The sequence below is a fragment of the Dryobates pubescens genome, chromosome 8 (genome assembly GCF_014839835.1).
Source record: "Dryobates pubescens isolate bDryPub1 chromosome 8, bDryPub1.pri, whole genome shotgun sequence".
NCBI classification, from domain to species: Eukaryota; Metazoa; Chordata; class Aves; order Piciformes; family Picidae; genus Dryobates; species Dryobates pubescens.
The window spans coordinates 36,799,432-36,818,309 of NC_071619.1; the positions used below are offsets into that span (position 1 = coordinate 36,799,432).

Sequence of the window (18,878 nt, forward strand, 5' to 3'; positions counted from 1 at the left end):
ACAACTGCATCCAAGGTCCTTGACCCACCTGGCTTGCAATGAAGCACCACTTCCCATGTGGGATAAGAAGAAAGCTGCATGTGTTCCTCCACCTTGGGACACACTTTTCAAATGGATGGACTTGCATGCCTCTGACTCATCTCCAGTACTGGAGACCAGCCAGGAGAATAGGAAGGGAAGAAATGCCACTCTAAAGGCCAATGAATACGCATGAAGCGTGTTATGCAAGAACCCCTGTGGACCCCCTTCTCCAGGTAAAAGTCCTACAGATGGTCCATCACTAAGCACAGTTGATGCAGTGGGGAGGATGTGTGGGTGGACAGATAATTTGGTATTTAGCTGAAAGAACTAAAATGGGTTTAATGCAGTGCTAGGAAGACAGATTGCCTGCAGCACCTTCTGCTCCTGATTATGGATGCCAATCTCAGGTTCCCTTCAGGTGTCAAAACAGACAGAATACATGCATTTGCACAAAGGCTTCAGAGTCCCAAACTCACAAAAAGCAAGTACTGCCAGGGTGACCAGTGATGAAGAATGTTCCTGCTACAGCACCAGCAGCTGGCTTTAGTGTTCTGTAACATCTTATGGTTCCATGCCAAACATGAGGGACTATCTTCAGGGTTCCTGGAAAGGCTCTCCTGCAATGGACAAATCTGGCTAAAATGATCCTAAGCCACAAGCTAAACACATTTTGCTTCTTTTTTAAGGTCAGAGAGAAGTGGCACGTTACACACCAAGGACTTTCCACAACGTTGCACCACCTCTGCTCTTTTAAACACATGTGCTGCCTTTGACACCTGCTCAATAAAATCTCAAGTCCTTACCCCAGCACTGATCTGTGCCATCCATGTCAGCCATGGAATGGCAAGCTTCTCACCTAAGAAACAGCAGTGGGGGGAAGCCCCCAGTTGCTCCCTTCAAACTTCCATCAGTAAAATCACAACACACCAAGGAAGGACTGCTGCATGTTCCTCTGCTGACAGAGGCAAGGTGCAGCCTGTCAACCACCTCATGAATGAGTACACTCTCCTTCCACTCTATTTCCACTTAGGCTGCAAACAAAAACAGTAGAACAGATCACTGGGATGCAAAAGGCATCCAACTGCATTCCTGCTAGGGAGAGCAAAAGCTATAGTGGTGACACAGCCCCCAGTTCTAACTATCCTTCCCACACACAACCCTTCCTATGAGCTCTCAGGACAAAGAGGCGCCGGGCACTCTGCGTAGGAACAGAAAAGAAATACACTGAGAATACTCTAAAGGCCCATCCTGAATACAAAGCACTGATTGAGTGACTGTGCCCAACAAGAGAGCTCAGAGCCTGCTCTATCATCTGCAGCAGAATAGCAAGGGCACTGTAGTCGCCATGGTGCTACCCTATCTTCCTCTGTTTTCAACCTATCACCAATTCTTGCTTCCAGGTCCAGAAGGGAAGGAAAATCAAAGATCAGAATTGAGCAAGGAGAGCAAAAGAAAAGGAAGAGGTTGAAGAGGCTGGAGTCAGGAATAAGGACACATGTTGAGGAGGAGATGGATTCAAACAAAGAGAAAAAGCAGAGAAGGGAGGGAGGAGATGGCGATGGCAAGGGAGAGATGTGACAGACAACTTCATTGAGCAAGGTGGCAGGCTGGATGAAGGAGTGTGCCAAGCAGAAAGAGCTGGGTGCAATTTGCAAGAGGGGAGACAGGAGAGAGAGATTTCAGCCCTATCTCTCTGATGAACGTATCCATCCTTTCTCTCTCAGCGGACAAATCTCTGCAAACACACTCTCCCCTTTCCTCACTGGCAAGAAATAGTCATGGATGGCAGCAGTGGGATGGCAGACAAGGTACACCACATGCACAACTCAAAGGCTTCAGCCACATTCCAAGTCTCAGCAGTAGGTATAACAACAAGAAGACCTAAGGAGTGGGTCTTGCTGGTGGAGGTGCCCAGTAAGCTGTGAGGGTTTGAGGTCCTCACCCCTGCCAGGAGCAAGGGCTTTCATAAGTGAAGGCAGACAGACTAATTCTGTGAAGCCAGTTCAGGGAGTTGGAGACATGGAACAGAGTCTGCCTGAGAAATGGCAGGGGGCTGTGGAAAGACCCTGTTTAACCAGAGGGCTAGAGGCTAAGAGCGGGGCAGATGAGAAAAGAGGGAGGGTGGGCTGCATCAGTCCCTTCTGAATTCTTCCACCAGCTTAAAAGCTCCCCTGTCCTTTGACTTGAGTGGATTGTTAATAAACCTTCTTGTTCTGAAGGAACAAACAGACTCCACTGAATCACAGCTCACACATACCCCTGCTCATAAAGGGAGGGGGGGCCCAAATGCCCATTCCCCCACAAACCCTCAATAAACAGCTGCCTCAGCTGGCATAGGCTCCCTGCCCTACAGCTGCAGGGAGGGAGACTGCAGATCATATCATATTGGATTTGGCAGAGAGGGGATGATATTTTTTCAGAGTGTAATCACTCCCTGAATTCTTTTTCTTCAAGCTCAGAGGACATCCCAGAACAGATGGGGAGTTCCTAACATCCTCGTGCTACTTGTAGCACTCAGAAGGGTTGCTGCCTTGTAGTTTTCTTTGCCCTTGGGAATTTTCCAGTTTCAGCATCCTTGTTTATGCTTGCTGCCCCTTTCTGTTTCCTGACGAGATGAACACGAGGCCTGACCATGGACAAATTCCTGCTGATTCCTGTTGGGAAGCAGGGATGGGGATAGGACTAGGGCTCACTACAAAGGAGTTCCTGCGAAGGCATCAGCTAGGATTTGTTACTGTGGCTCCTCTTCTCCAAAGGCAAAGGAAGAGATAATGATGTTAGAACATTTTAACCTTTCTTCTTCCAAGCTTGATAGGCTTGGCCTGAGGCACCTTTCCTAGCAAAAACAGGCTGCTCCGAGATTGATTGGTTGGGTGCAGAGTTTAAAGGTAATTTTCTTTTGTCACATGCACATGAATTATTGTGTCTCAATCTGTGATCAGCTCCACATCTCACTTGTTTGACTGCTTTTATGCCTGGGCTCTCACGAGGGGTTTTAAGAAGCATATCTAGTGCTCTCCAAGCGGCATCCTATGTAAATGTACAGCAAGAGCACCACGGGCAATCACACCAAGTTAGTGTCTGGGGGAGGAAAGGGTGCATGCCTGCAAATCTGTACAGCCAGCAGCTTCTAGCTCCAGAAGTTGCAGCTAGAGCCCTGTATGCTTATCTATGAACCTGTTTAAAGTATTCTGTCCATGAAGACCGGGGCAAGGAAAACTCATCCGCTCAGATTATTCACAAGGGGGAGAGGGGAGAAAAAAAAGAGGCACATGCACACACAAAAGGAAGCACAGCTGCAGCCAAAACGAATTCATTTTTAACATTCATGAAAATATTCACAGAACACTTCAGTGTTGTTTGCCTAAATTTTGCTGTTTGGAGTAAACACTTGAGCCAGCACAGCCTGTATGTTCTAGGCACTGCGCGGCACAGGGAATTAGGGGTAGCTCTTGTCTCCGAGTCACAGATTCAAACTACATCCCTCCCGTAGACGTGGCCCCCTTACTTTAAGCACACACTGCTGCTACTGCTGGCTGCTGCATAGTTCCTGGCTTGAGATCATTGCAAAAAAACTTTGCAAGTACCCACAGCCACTGTGTTCTCCATCCATTGCAGCCTCGTTCAACAAAGGCACACACGGTCTGCCAGATCTGCACACAAAACCAATGGCAAACAATGACGGCTCTGGCCCATTCCTGGTCTGGAGGTATGGACCCCTTTCCCTCCTTCTCTGCTTTCTACTCCCTCTCCTCAATTTGTCCCCTGCATTGGTTTCCTTCCCTGAGCATTCTAAGCAGCACACACAAGCTAAAATGCTACAGCACACAAGGGAGAGTCAGCTGAAGCCCTGAAGACAAGAGCTGTGTGCGTTGTCTCTTCCTCCTCCATAAATACAGCTGAGACAACGACTGGATAATTGGCTAAGTGCCTGCCAGCTTAATAGCAGAAAGAGAGAGACACAGAGAGGGAGAGATTTGTATTTACTATTCAAAGTCATGGATGCTGCCTGCCGGTGGATTTCAACATGGGTTTTGTTTGCACAGAGAGGTACCAAAGGTGAATGACCATGCAGCTCAGAGCCATGGTCTCCTTTGTCCAGCTTCAGGTGTGGTGGACAACCAGTCTGGAATGGAGGAAGTGAGGAAGCAGAACACTGAGGTAGCTGCAATACAAGTACTAGGTTTGGGTTACTGGTTAGAGTATCCTTGGATTCCTATGCTGGAATAGCACAATCACCACCCTGATGAGGCAGTGTTGTCACTGGTACACTACATCATGCCATGTTAGGGGCAATGACAGATGCTTCTCTGACATGGTCACACAGCTGTCCCTGAGAGGAGTGGGTGCAGTGGTACTTCGAGTGGCAGCTGCAGAGCTGTGTGACCACCTCTATTTCATTGCACAAATGCACAGCACAAGGGCCAACCATTGCTTGTAAATCCACTGATCTTCTAGGAACCCATCTCAGAAGAGCACCTGTGATAAGAAACCATTGGGGCACATTTTCACAAGAGAGTGGGAAGAGACCAGCCTCCCTGCCTTTAGTGAGATATTCCACTACCGTCTTCTGCCACAGACCTGCACATTTCAGTGGTGAGAATGATTCAGGTTGCTACTGGAAAGGGACAGCATTGACCACATCTATCACAGCGTTAACCAGAAGAGGAAGGTGCAATATTCTGTTAGCATGCTGCCTTTTTCCTTACCAGCTGTGTCAGCTGAGGCACACTGAAACAAAAGGGACCCTTCCAGCATCAGTGACAGTTTCTGAGGCATAGGAGTTGAAAAAAGCCACACCATCCTCCAAGCTAACAGGCTATTTATCCTGTCCATCAGGCAGTGCTGTCTCTCACCTATGCTACACGTGCGGCTCGACGAAGGCTGTGACAAAAGCACAGCCACCCACAAGAAAACAATTCCTATCAAACAGGAGCAAAAGTAGGGAAACACACCCTTGCTTGTGCACAGGCACACGCAGACACCACCACCCTCTCCACCTCAGACCTCAGGCAGATGTGTTATTGCAAAGCATCTGCTGAACTACAGCCCAGTTTGAGTGGGCTCAGTCCCATCGTGTTAGCTCTGACCAAAAAAGCCCAACCCCAGTGAAATCAACAGAGCTGAGGCACAGGCTGCTTCTCCTCTCTTTGTGCAGGGCCAGGCTCAGTGGGGGCACTCTGGGGTCACAGCCAGGCTCTCCCACACAGCTGAGCTGCTCCTAATACAACTCTGCAGAAGCATACATGCATGCAGGGAGATTGGCCTGATCAGATTATTTTGAAGCAGCTGTTTTCTAGGAAGAAGTGAAACTCACTGTTATTAGTTCCCATTACTTACCATAAAACCAGGCACGTTAGATGTGCCTGAAGCCTGAAGCAAACGCTTTGGTGTCAGATTCAGCTGAAAATCACATTCGTTTCTTCTTCAGCCAGAGAAGAGTGGGGGGAAAAAAGTACCAACACCTCAGTAAATTCCTGACTTCACCTTTGTGCCCTCCATTGCACTTATGCCAGCAGAGCAGGAGTTCACACCAGCCAGAGTGAATTTTGATGGACAACAAAACTAGGTACCTTCAGTGAGAATGGCTATATTCAGCCTTGCAGTAAGCTTGTTAAAGCCCCACCATTGCAGCAGTGGCGAGCTGTGGCCCCTGCAGCTCTCTCCAAATCAGCTGCCTGTGGGTCTGGATCTAAAGGGCAGCTACAGGCAATATATATTTTGAAAACGTACGGTTATGAGATGGCAAATTCCAGTAACTCTGAGCTATTTTAAGACTAGGTCTTTCCTCCTGACCTGCTGGAGAAGGGAACAAAGTGGAAGAGGTACCTACTCCACGGCACTCCAGGTAACACATACTAAGATATAAATTTTAATGCCACCTAAGTAGGAAAACATATGGTACTTAGCTGCAAACTGAAGCGTGTGTGCAGACCCAGGGGAGGAGGTTAAAGCCATACAGACTGATACTGTCTCTTCTCCTCCAGCTTTCTGAATGCAAATTATACATACAGCGTTATTAAACATACATAATTTCACTAAAGAAAGAGCCCTTGCTAATTTCCATTCCACCTTTGCTTGAGGTGGGTTAGTCCCACTGTGCAGAAAACACAGAATTACAAAGGACTTGCTCACCACTGGGCTCGCTGTAAAGAAATCTGGGGTGAGGGGGTGTGTGTGTAAGAAGAGATGCTAATAACCAGCCTCTGATCATATACATATTGCAACTTCTTATATCATATGTATGCACACACATTCACATATCTATGCATGCATGTGTGCTTTCACATAACGGCACCATCTGCTGCCAGACCTGGAAGTTTTGCAACATCATCTGTTACTACATTTATACTTTTCTCTTTTTTTCTTTTTTTTTGGCTTGGTTTCAAAAGGAATTATCAGGGGAGCGCAGCCCCCTTTTGCACAGGTCCCAGCACACCCTCTCTCAACACACGTAGGCTACATTTGATAGTGAAAGCTTAGTGTATACTGGATAAAGAGAATTACAAAATGGTTTGGGTTGGAAGGGACCTTAAAGATCATCTAGATCCAACCCCCTCTGCCATGAGCAGGAACATCTTCCACCAGACCAGGTTGCTCAAGGCCTTGTCCAACCCAGCTGTGAACAGCTCCAGGGAGGGGACATCCACAAATTCCCTGGGCAACCTGTTCTAGTGTCTCAGTACCCTTAAAGAATTTCTTTCTACTATCCAGACTAAATCTACCTTCCTCAGGCTTAAATCCATTATCTCTCATCCTATCACAAGCCCTTGTAAAAAGTCTCTCCCCAGCTTTCTTGAAGGTCTTCTTCAGGCACTGGAAGGCTGATATAAGGTCTCCCTGGAGCCTTCTAGTCTGCAGTCTCAACATCCCCAAGCGTGTTTGGGACTTGTAGTCAATACCAGCGCAGATGAGGACATAATAGCAAAGCCTCATTTGAGTCTTTTGCTAGGTTGTTACGTGGCTGAGCCACAAGACAACCCAAGCTAATGGATAGGTCACTAGACTGGGTGTGCATGAACCCTGCTGTGCAACCCTGGGCAAGTCCCCTCACCTATAGGCACCTCCTGCCCATCCCCAGCCTCTGCCCATCCCAGCTAATAACCTGCATGCCCTGCAGAAGAAGGAATCTCTCTTACTCTGCTTTCACATGCCACTTAAAAGGGTGTCTCAGCATAGTGGTGGCCTTTAAGAGGCACAACAATACTAATAATAATCAAGGTTAAAATTTTACTGCCAAGACTGTATTATTATGTAGCATTATACCTTTGAACATGCTTATTCTCATTTCTAGCAAAGGGCTCAGCTCAGTGCTCCCTGATATAAATTACATGCTAATTGTAAGTGTAATCTGAACAGCTTTTACTTTTCTTTTAAAATTACTGTATAGGGCATAAACTTTGCTGTGATGCTGTCTTCCTGCTTTGCCTGAGGTGCCTTTGTCCTCTAGTGTAGCTCCACATGTAGAACATCAGCAAAATACTGGGAGGCCAACAGCAGAGTCTGCATCAATTGCTTGTATTGCAGAATTACAACAACAGCATTATCATTACAGCTGGTAATTTGATTCTAGCCCATCTTTTGACACATGTAACTCGAAGAAACTAAGCACCCATTAGGATGGAAGTTCTTAAATGTGCTATCAACCTGAGACTTCACATTATTTAAAAATACCTGGTAAAAATGGAACTGGCACTCTCAGTTGAATGTTGGTTTTCATCAGTGCATCAACATCAGATTGAATTAGCTCTTGATGAAAAGTTGACGCTTGCAAAAATGTAAGAACAATGAGCCCAATTCTGATGTTGGCAAGATCCCAGTTCTCCAGTGGGCTGAGCATCATCTGAGCAGTGCTCAGCAGCTCAAGCCCTGTATGAGTCACTTGGACCTCTTTATTAGCAGTCCCCAGGAATCTGCCCAAAAGATAAACATGGTATTTCTGGCAGTGCCTTGGGCTTTGGTGGATTTATACTGGTACAGCTGAGAGGATGGGAACTAGGATGTGACACATTTTGGTTCTAGATAGTGATAAGCTCCACTCCAGAGGTCAATTAAAGGCCATTTCTACCCTTGTGTCGGGACTGATGCCCTCAGAATAGCGCTTGACAGGCATTTTGGGCTGAGCTGCTATGATGGGTCTTGAGAAATCCAGTCTTTCCACCTTGACACATTGTACAGATACCCGGTCCCACAGCACTGACTTGGTTGCTATTTTGCTTCTAATGTATCTTAAGGACTAAAAACAGGCTAGAGGCACAGTTCCTTCCCTTCCCAGTTTGCAGTACCTGCCCTTTGCTAATGCACAGCCAATGTCCTCCTATATCTCAACTGCTCCCTAGGTTAAAAATGTGTAACAAAGCACAGGGGCCCTGTCTTTGCTCATCAAACACATCCAGAAAGGGAGGGATGCTGGATACAGGTGCAAAGAAAGAAGATCTAGGGTTGGGATTTGATTTTCTTTTCCTGTTTTAATTAGTTTGGGGGAATAGGATGTGTGTTCAAAATTTGGAGATTCTTTTTCCTAACATCAAGTAGGGAAGTTGCAAACAAAACCTGACAATCTCATGACTGTGATCTTGCAAGCAAAACATTGGCAAGAATTGTAGCACCCAGTGTCCTCTGGATACTCAAAAGCAGGTCCCTTTAGATACTCAGAAGAGGGTTTGGTGTCATAGAATCAGTCAGGGTTGGAAGGGACCACAAGGATCATCTAGTTCCAACCCCCCTGCCATGGGCAGGGACACCCCACACTAGATCAGGATGGTCAGAGCCTCATCCAGCCTGGGCTTAAACACCTCCAGGGATGGGGCCTCAACCACCTCCCTGGACAACCCATTCCAGGGCTTCACCTCTCTCATGGGGAAGAACTTCCTCCCCATGTCTGGCCTGAATCTCCCCACCTCCAGCTTCATATTCCATTCCCCCTAGTCCTATCACTATCTGATATCCTGAGAAGTCCCTCCCCAGCCTTCTTGGAGGCCCCCTTCAGATACTGGAAGGCCACAATAAGGTCCTTCTTCCCCTGATGAAAACAAAGTTAAAAACTGAAACCTTAATAAGTCTGGCAGGCTGTCCTATATACAATGTCACCTTTGAAATACCCTGCTCACTGTTCTTGATTGTAGCTGGCCAAACACCAGAAGCTTGCTCAGCCCTTCTCACCTGTTGCAGCTCTCAGACCCCATCCTCTCCTTCCAGCCTTCATCTAAGGAATGTATCATTACCCTCCTCCCTGTGAATAGTCTATCATGGGATGGTTTTGCCCTTTCTTTCTCTCTGCAACTCCCTAACTTTCCCATGCCAAATATTCACTAAAAGTCATCAACCTTAAGCAAGGCCAACACATAAATCAAATCTGCTGCCAGGTCATTTAGGAGATGAGCAAGTATAGGGACATTTTTTAATAGGCCATAGCAAGGGAATATCTGAAATGCCATAGCTTGAAAAAGTCAGATCCAAACTTCTCAGAATAATTCTATTCTGAGTAACAAGCTGTAGATGAAGCTCCAGAGGAGCTGCTTCCTTTAGGAACATTAAGGCTCATAATAAACTATTTTTCTCCACTTCATAGATCAGTCCACCCACCCACCCTTCCACCTACATGTATAACACTATATACAAATGTATAAGGCCCTGAAGGGGAAGAATCATTCAGAATACCCTGTCCTCGATGCTTTGCTGAAAGATGTGCCCCACAATTTACAAGAACAAAGTGTTTTCAGTCATCTTAACACTAGCTACATTACTTTTATTTCTCTCCAACTGCATATAATTTTTTTTTCTCCCTCCCACATTTTTATTTCCCTGCAAGATACAGGATGTGGCCACTGTGCACTAGTTAGCAGCCACTGCACCCGCTCTCTTCCCTCTGAAGCAGATGCATAGCAAAGATAGGTGATATGATCTCTGATCTCTCTACAGAGATCTCTTACCTATCTCTCTGTGGAGGGGAAGATCTGCTCTGAGTGCAGTTAGTATAGATCATCTAAGGTTTTCTTCTTCATCTAGCTCTTTGCCTTGCATCATCACTGGTAGATCTATATGCTGGTAGTTTTTCATGTACAAAGCTGTCTTAAAGTGAGTTATATTTCGTCGGGGGCAGGGAAAACAGTGAGCGAGAAGATAACAAACCGACCTTTGCTTTAAAACTGAGGGAATGAAATGTCAACCTTCAAGACCTAAAGTATATGGGACAGAGGGAAATCTCACTCCTTCCAGCCTCACATGGCAGTCCTGCCTCCCAGAGCAGCCTGGCTTTTGCCTCTCCTCTGAAGCAGGGACTGAAACACTCCAGGAACCTGGGGCTGGTCCCAGGGAAAGGGAGCAGGGAACACTGTTCTTTCCAAGGAAATGTGGAAAAGCACATGGATGGCCAAATCTACTTCAATATCTTAGGAAGGCAGTCGGGGGAGAGGAACTCTTGTGTGTGCACTGGCCACAGTCACTTCTGAGAGGAACTCAGCTTGCTGAGAACACCTTATTTCTTGGGGCAAGTAGTTACAGGTCTGGATGGTGTGCTGCTCCTGCAAACTGTGTCACTTGGCATACATCTGGCTGACACAGCTGGATCACCTCACTCAGGTGTTTTATTTTAGTGTCTGATATAACCCTGGCAAGCCTTATGCTCCACACAAACACCAAAACCACTCTCCCATGCAACCCCTTTGAGCTTGCTGACAAATGCTTTACACACAGCTCATACAAACACCATCTCCACCATCCGCTCAGCCCTCTCTGCTGCAAATGCAGCTTTAGCACACAGTGTTTAGATAAACTCAAAAGATCCAAGGTTAAGTGGGAAATATAAATCCAGTGACCCCTGGCTGGGCAAGTGAGCTTGATGACTTGTCTGCTGCTGTATGTACCAAACATTTGCTCACAAACATCTGCCTGAGCAGCCCCTCCAAAATAAGTGATTGATGGAAGTGATTTGCCTTTAACAATGAGATTAGTCAGCTGGGAGTCCTGCTAGAAAAGGGTTAATGGGATTTATGAATTGCTAGTAAGTGGAAGGGAGAGAAGCTGGGAGTCAGAGGCAACACCCCTTGTTAGGTGTTTACCATGTTGCATCTAAACCCCTTCCACTGCATATGCAAGGCAGATGAATTACTCTGTAAATCCTATTACTCCATGTGGATAAATCTTACATGCAAGTTAACAAGTCTGGAGAGCTGGGGAATGGAAGCTGCTGAACAGATATTCCAGGATCAAAACAACCCAGCACACGGGAGCCGAGAGAAGCGATATGCATACATACACACACACATCTCTCTTCCACCATCCTTCTTGCCTGATCCCACCTTGCTAGCTCACATACCCCTCTACCATTAAATGGCAGGGATACAGGGGATCATGTAGACCATTTGGTGACATCTAGCAGGAATTTATTTCAGAGAAAGAGAAGGAAAACTTTGCTGCTGGTGTTAGCTTTGCTAGGGGATTGCTCCCTTGATGCTTCAGGGTTTGTGCACTATCAGCTCCCCATACAGATGACAGACTTTCTGTAAATGATGTCCAGTAGTTTTATAGCCACAATACACAGTGTGTGCACATACTCACATGTGCAGAATCCCTCTTCAGTAGCAAAGTTACTGAGCAAGGCAGAATTTCAGAAAGCAAGCCACAGGAAAAAGGTGACTGAATTTCAGCTAACTGGGACAATCCAAACCAAAAGTCCAAGCAGCTTCAAACTACATTTACAGAACCTGCGTGATGAATACAGAACTATAATGCTGCCAGTGAACAAGGCTGTGTGTGCAAAGAAAAGCACTTGGACACACAGGCACAGCATACACCCATTTACTAAGCCCAGCAAAGAAACCAACACAGTGACTAAGACACAAGCTTCATCAAGATCAGAGCCCTCACACCATTCTTTCTTTCTCTTTTTTCCTCACCAGCTTTTTCAACTCTTGCATCCATCTCCCCTCCTTCCAGGGCATAAAAAAAATTAAAAGCCAGAGTTTCCCCACCCCCCACCCCCCCAAAAAAAACCCAAACAACAAACCAAAAACTTGCCTGAGAGTTCTGACAGCACCAGGGATAAAGTTTTTTGCATAGGTACAAAAAGAACTATGGGCAGATCAATGGAACATCTGGCAAGCACAGCTGCAGCCCTTTTGGATTCCTCTATTGATACTGCAGGGCTGGTGGAAAACGTACATTTAGGAGAACCAGCTAACACAAACAGGGCTTTCCCCACCAAAATTCTTTTGATCCAGAGCACTACACTGAGGAGAGTGGTAGCAAGAAACGTTCAAAAGCTTTATGATTTGGGTGTTTTTTTTCGCTTTCCTGTTAAAGCACAAACAGAGCTTGTTTGTAGCAGCTGCTGCTGCTGCAGTTTGAGAGGTAAAATAACGCACGCTTTCACAGCGACAGATACACACGAACCTATATCACAGCACATGGACAGGCTCTGTGCCTGGAAACGTATAGGTAGAAGCATAGAAAAGGCAAAGTTGGCAAAAAGCCCTACCTGAGGATGGCTGTGTCCCCTTGCCTCACGGTGATGTTATCGGTACCTCGGGTAAAATCCACGCTGCGGACTGGCAGCCCTGTAGGGAGAAGGCAAAGCAATCTCAGTAGGAGCAGCGGTAATTGTTTCCGATCAGGCTGAGCCCTTGCTACCATGGCTGGTCTTGTCGAGTTTCACTCTCTGTACTTCTCTCTTCTCTCTCTGCGTGTGGATGTGGGTAGAGAGACGCAGCAAACAACAAAAAAAACCACCACAATAAAAATAATGTACAACTCTCGCTCTGATCGACAGCCCCAGAAAGGGGGAGGTGATTTCACAGTCCTTAGCTGCCACTTTCTCTTGCTCTTTGCTCTTTTCAGTCTCTTGCTGTGCTTCTTTTCCCCACTCGTCTTTTTAATTATTATTTTTTTTAAGGCTTTTTAAAAAAAGAGTCTTAGAATAACCTTCAATTAAAAAGAAAACAAACACCACCACACACACAAAAAAAAACCCACCCCAACACACGGTAAAAACTGGGGGGGGGGGGAAGAAATGAAAGAAAAAAAGAAGAAGAAGAAAACCCCCAAACCAAACAACAAAGCACAACAGAGCAAAGTCAGGTAGCAAAACACTTGAAAAAATAATAATTCGGTCGACCCGTTGGGAGCGATGGACAGAGGTGAAGGAAAAAAAAAACACCCAAAACGGAAAAGGAACAAGACGAGCCCTGCGCCGCCGGGCTGTAAGAGTGGATGGATGGTCCTGCTCCAGCGAGCGGCTGTGCAGCCTCCCAGCCCCGAGCTCCCTTCCTAACCCACTTTCCCAGGCGGAGCGAGGGAAGGAGGGAGGGAGAGAGGGAGGGAGAGAGGAGGGAGGAGGGAAAGAGAGAGAGAGAGAGAGAGAGGAGGGAGCCTCACTCATGAGACGGCAGCTCGGCACCACGGCGGCGGCCAGCGAGGGAAGGAGCTGCGACCGGCGCTTCCCGTGTTCTGCCGGGGGCACAGCCCGTCCCACAGCCCCCAGCCACCAACCCTGTCCTGCCCGGGCAGCCGGGCTGAGCCTTGGGAAGCGGGACCTCGGGTGGGAAGGGGAGGGAGTGGGGCACTGCAGCAGCGAGAAGGGGGCATGTGAAGAGGCTGGAGGGCAGACTAGGGGAGACCTGAGAGAGAGGGGGGTGGAAAGGGGAGAAGGGGGTGACAGAAGGGGAAAGGGATAGGAGAGGAAGAGGGAGCTGGAGAAAGAAGAAGAGGGATGCAAAAGTGACAGCACAGGCACATCGGGAAGCAGAGAAGGCAGGAGCAGCGGGGAGAGGATGAGCGGCAGGAAGGCACCGGGAGCGGGGCAGAGAGGATGGAGGAAGATACAGTCTATATTCACAAGAGAAAATGCTGAGGGAAAGAGGGGGAGAGGGGCAAAGAATCTGTGGCGAAAAGTGCAAACAACTTGGCTTTGCGGCCTGAAGCCACAGGCGAGCTGATTTACAGAGCAGCATCCTTGGCAACTGCCTCCGCAGCCTCAAACCTCGCTTTTCCCCCCTCTCAGACTTTCCCCTCGCCAGATAAACAGTTGTACAGCCCTCCCTCCGCCTCCCTCCCACCTCTCTCCAGTCAAGCCCTTCCCGCCCCCCACCTCCTTTCCCAGCCTGTGAGGGATGGACCGCAGACAATGCTGGTATTGAGCTGCCCGCAGTGTGAATGCCCGGACTGTCCTCCCCGCCTGCCAGCGCCCGCAGCTGAGCCCCCTGAGCCCACCCGGGAACGTTCCCACAGCTCCCACACCAGCCCCACCACCGCCATCACAAGGGAAGGGAGATTAAATTAATGGAGAGGAATCAGCCTTATGTTTTACTGCTGATGCCTGCCTGCCATTCTCCCAGCCCGATCTCCTTTCTCCTACGGATGTTTCGCCAGTGTAACCCTTCTGTGGCCAAAGCACAGTGGGGCTGGGAGGTGGGGGGGGGGAGCAAAGAAGGACAAGGTGGTTTGATGAGGGTCCAGAGATGAATAGAGCTGCTGTGAACTGCTGCCCTGTGTTATCAAAGCACTGCCACGTGAATGTGCAGCAAGGGAAAAAGCAGGTCCTGTAGGCTGCCTGCTTCATAGAATTGTTTTGGTTGGTAAAGACCTTTAAGATCAAGTCCAACCATTGTATGACTCTACCAAGTCTAGTGATAAACCATGCTCCTCACCACCACATCTCTGCATCTCATTCAACAACCTCCCTGGGGAGCCTATTCCAGTGTTTGAGAACCCTTTCAGTGTAGAAGTTTCTTCTAATATTCAATTTAAACCTCCCCTGGTGCAACATGAGGCCATTTCCTCTTGTCTGCTCCTGGAACCTTATGGGGGAATACAATGGACCCAAACTGGAGAGACACAAGGAATGGTTCTGTGTCATACAAACAGCCACATGCAATCAGATCAAAGGCCTCTCTCAGTCTGTGTCCTATCACTGAGCACAGCCTAAAGCCAATGCCTAGGGAAGTGCACCAGCAGAAGGCAAGTGAGCAGTGGAACTGCCCCAGGGCACTTCTCTAATTTCTGGTGATCTATAGCTAAGGCATGTCCCCAGCCAGTGGCAGTGCCTTTGTAGTTAATGGCCCTCCATTGATTTTCTTCTTCCAGGAACGCATCCAGTTGCTTTCTGAACCCCTAGAAACCGGCCCCTGCAGCCTTGGTGTGGAAAGGCCACGCTGTCTATAAGTACTTAAACAATCCCTACATGTGTTAAAGGCCCAGAAATTAAGGGCTAAGGTCACGACACCACTGCTACATCAGCAAGAGATGACTGCTTCGTATTCAAGCAAAGGAATGAGCTGATGCAAACATTTCCTCTGCAAGAGTCTTGGCTTAGATAGCGCCACAGAAAGGGAGCACGAAGAAGGAGCTAAGGGGTTAATCCACACACTGGATGCTCCCAAGCTACTGCAGAGCAAGATTTCACTTGACAAGAGTATTCTTCTGAAGATGACCATGCTGCTCTAGGGCAATGGACAGAACAATGGACAGAGAGATGCCATCAGGCTGCTGGCATTCCAGATGGTGGGCATCACCAAGAAGAGGCTTCTGCACTCACCGAATCACCAAGGACCTCAAAGATCATCAAGTCCAACCTGTCACCACAGACATCATGACTAAAACATGGCACCAAGTGCCACGTCCAATCCCCTCTTGTCACAGACTTCAACTACATCTGCAAGACCCAGTCCCATGCCAAATTACCAAGGGTAGGCACACACCCCTTGCACAAATCAGAGCATTGCACTGATCTTTTTTACAAGGGTCTCTCACATATGTTTCACCTACATTTAATATCAGCTATTGTATGTTAATTAAATGCCAGTGGAGTAAGGAAAACATATTTGTCAAAGATTAACTATTATGCAATGCAAGAAGCATCTGCCACCCAACTGCTAGAGCTCACTAAATATTTCCTTATCTCAGAGTATTTACTTAGGAGGCAATAACTATCCAGTTAAATCTAAATTTAATGCTTAGTTAAATATAGTTCATAGAAAGTGGCACCAATATGCTTTATGCAGAGAATGACAGAAGGGGTTTGAAGCAGGGAGAAGGAAGGAATCCTGTCCCTAGGTTCCTGTAACATCCTGACTCGAGGTGGGAATGCAGGTGGCCATGCCCCCCTTCAAAGTGGGGTGTGTCACAGCAGGCTGGAAGGCACCCAGGGAGGTCTTCACCTTTTTACACATGTGTACAATCTTCATTATAATCACCATAGCATAAATATATAACAACAACAACAACCACCAGAGAGAAAGAAGAAATTCCCTTGAGGGTCTTGTAAACCTTGGAAAAAATAAAAGCAAAGCCTAAAGCTGATAGCTCTTACTTGCTTTTAGAGAAGCACACAGAAGCAAAAAGGAAGGAGTTGCCTGGGTATAATAGGCCAAACAAGCAACATTCACATGAATCCTGGGAGAGTACCTCATGAGTAAAATAATGTTATTTTTGTACATGCTCCCAGAAGAAATAACTCTCTGTACTCATCTCCCCCTGCTGGAAGCAGATAATGAAACAGCAGGTCTGCCTTCTAACTTTCCTACCTTCTGAAAACTACAGGAAAGATTCAGATAAACAATGAGAGTGTGGACATCACAGATGCATACTGCCATCTTTTAATGCCATTTGCCAATGCTCCCAGAGCCAGCCTGAGTGACAAAATTGAGTTGCTCTGCAGTTCAGGAATGGAGAGAGCAGCACAAATGCAGCCCTGCAGGTACCACGTCACCCTCCTCCTCCAACAGAAAACACTTTGACCCTGCTCAAAGGGAGCACGGCCTAGAGCCACACACTTTAATGAGCACAGGCTGTGTGGCACCATCAAAGACCTATCAAGATTGCTGGGATGACAGATATAGGAAGGTGTCTGTGTTTCCATGCTATGCGTATGGGATGGCTCTGCATGCAAGCTGGAAGGAAAGAAGCAGTACAAGCAGGCATAGCCTAGCCGGCCTTACTTTCTCCCTGGCTTTGAGGGAAACAGGCTGAAGACATCACAGTCTGTACATCCAAGCCAGTCCAAGGAGAGATTCTCCATATTGGCCTCTAAGAGGCAGGCTCTGATGAGATGCTCTGGAATCAATACTTGGGTCACCACTCCCTACTTGTATGGCAGCTCAGTTTTACAGATACTCAGGGACTGACACTGTGAAATCCTCAAGTGCCATCTGTTTTTCATGGAGAGCCAACAAACATTAAAAGCATAGACTCTGCTTACAAATAAGGATGGGGGGTTTTGTATTTGAGGTGACTAAAGTGAATCACAGAATGAACAAGGTTGGAAAAGACCTCAAGGATCATCAAGTCCAACCTGTCACCACAGACCTCCTGACTACTAAACCATGGCACCAAGTGCCACATCCAGTTCCCTCTGGACCACCTCCAGGGATGGTGACTCCACCACCTCCCTGGACAGAACATTCCAACGGCTAACAGCTCTCTCTGTGAAGAACTTCCTCCTCACCTCCAGCCTAAACTTCCCCTGGCACAGCTTGAGACTGTGTCCTCTTGTTCTGGTGTTGGTTGCCTGAGAGAAGAGACCAACCCCCTCCTGACCAATCTGTGGGATCTTCACACAATGCCAATGCCAACAGCCTCTGTATGATGTGGATGGCTGCCCTCTAGGAGCTGAAATCAGCTCACACCACAGTCACAAAATGGCAGCTGCTGACACTTAACTTTGATTCCCTACCAACCACACCAAAATTGGTGGTCTGTTTCTATTTGAGAATCAGGGGAAATTTGCTGGAATCAGCAAGAGGACGTTTCTGAACAACAGGAAAAGAAAACTGCTCACACAAGTCTCCAGGCCCAATCATGACCAGCACAATTATTTTAGAGGGACTGCATAACCGCTCTGCCAGCAGAGTACAAGCACCTAGGGACTTTGCTCAAGGTATATGCACAACAATGAGTGAAAATGTGCAATGTTTTGTGAGCTATAACATGTTTAGTCAAGAAACACTGCTGCACTCAGCAGCAGCGCCTGCTCACAGCTTCTCAGCCATGCAAAGAAAATGCAGTTTCATTGGCAGTTTCATTGGCAGAGGAATTATGGAGAGGTAGAGAGTCAAGAGCCAGAGGGGTTTCACATGGGGAGAAAGTTTAGGGAGGGGAATGGTGATCTCTTCTTTCTTTCTTCTTTCCTGTACTGGCAGCTCCTAAACGTACACATTACTACCCTGCTGTGTAAAGGCAGCTTCCCACTATGATTTATTAAGCAGCTACATTTCACTCTTCTTTAGTTCCTGGGATACCTTCTCCACAGACTCTAAAAGACAGTTCTCATAGGCCATATTCGGCCTTCCTCTGCTCATGCCTGATAATGTGGTTTCCATCTATACTTGGTCAGAGTCTGCTGGAAAGACTGGAGAATTAGTTTCCATGAGACAACTGAAAAGAAGTCAGTCTGCTAAGGGCAGTATGCCTTCCATCAAACTTGATCCTGTGTTGACTTGAATGTGTCCAGAGAAGAGCAATGAGGCTGGTGAGAGGCTTTGATCACAAGCCCTATGAGGAGAGGCTGAGGGAGCTGGGGTTGTTTAGCCTGGAGAAGAGGAGGCTCGGGGGAGACCTTATTGCTCTCTACAACTATCTGAAAGGAGGTTGCAGCCAGGAGGGGGTTGGTCTCTTCTCCCAGGCAACCAGCACAAAAGGACACAGTCTCAAGCTGTGCCAGGGGAGGTTTAGGCTCGAGGTGAGGAGGAAGTTCTTTACTGAGAGAGTCATTAGCCATTGAAATGTGCTGCCCAGGGAGGTGGTGGAGTCACCATCCCTGGAAGTGTTTAGGAAGAGACTGGATGGGGTGCTTGGTGCCATGGTTTAGTTGATTAGATGGTGTTGGGTGATAGGTTGGACGTGATGATCTTGAAGGTCTTTTC

General features: G+C 47.4%; 1 protein-coding gene across 2 annotated transcripts in view; it reads right to left on the reverse strand.

The window, feature by feature from the left end:
* LSAMP (limbic system associated membrane protein) overlaps positions 1 to 12,918 on the reverse strand; it is a 396,186-nt gene extending 383,268 nt beyond the window's left edge. Inside the window, exon 1 of one of the 2 annotated variants that reach the window (XM_009908127.2) lies at positions 12,500 to 12,918. In XM_009908127.2, coding sequence (XP_009906429.1) covers positions 12,500 to 12,654 — 155 coding nt within the window. In that variant the 5' untranslated portion in view covers positions 12,655 to 12,918. The remainder of the gene's footprint in view (positions 1 to 12,499) is intronic. The other variant, XM_009908134.2, reaches the window with a different exon arrangement.
* Positions 12,919 to 18,878: the final 5,960 nt, after the last annotated feature.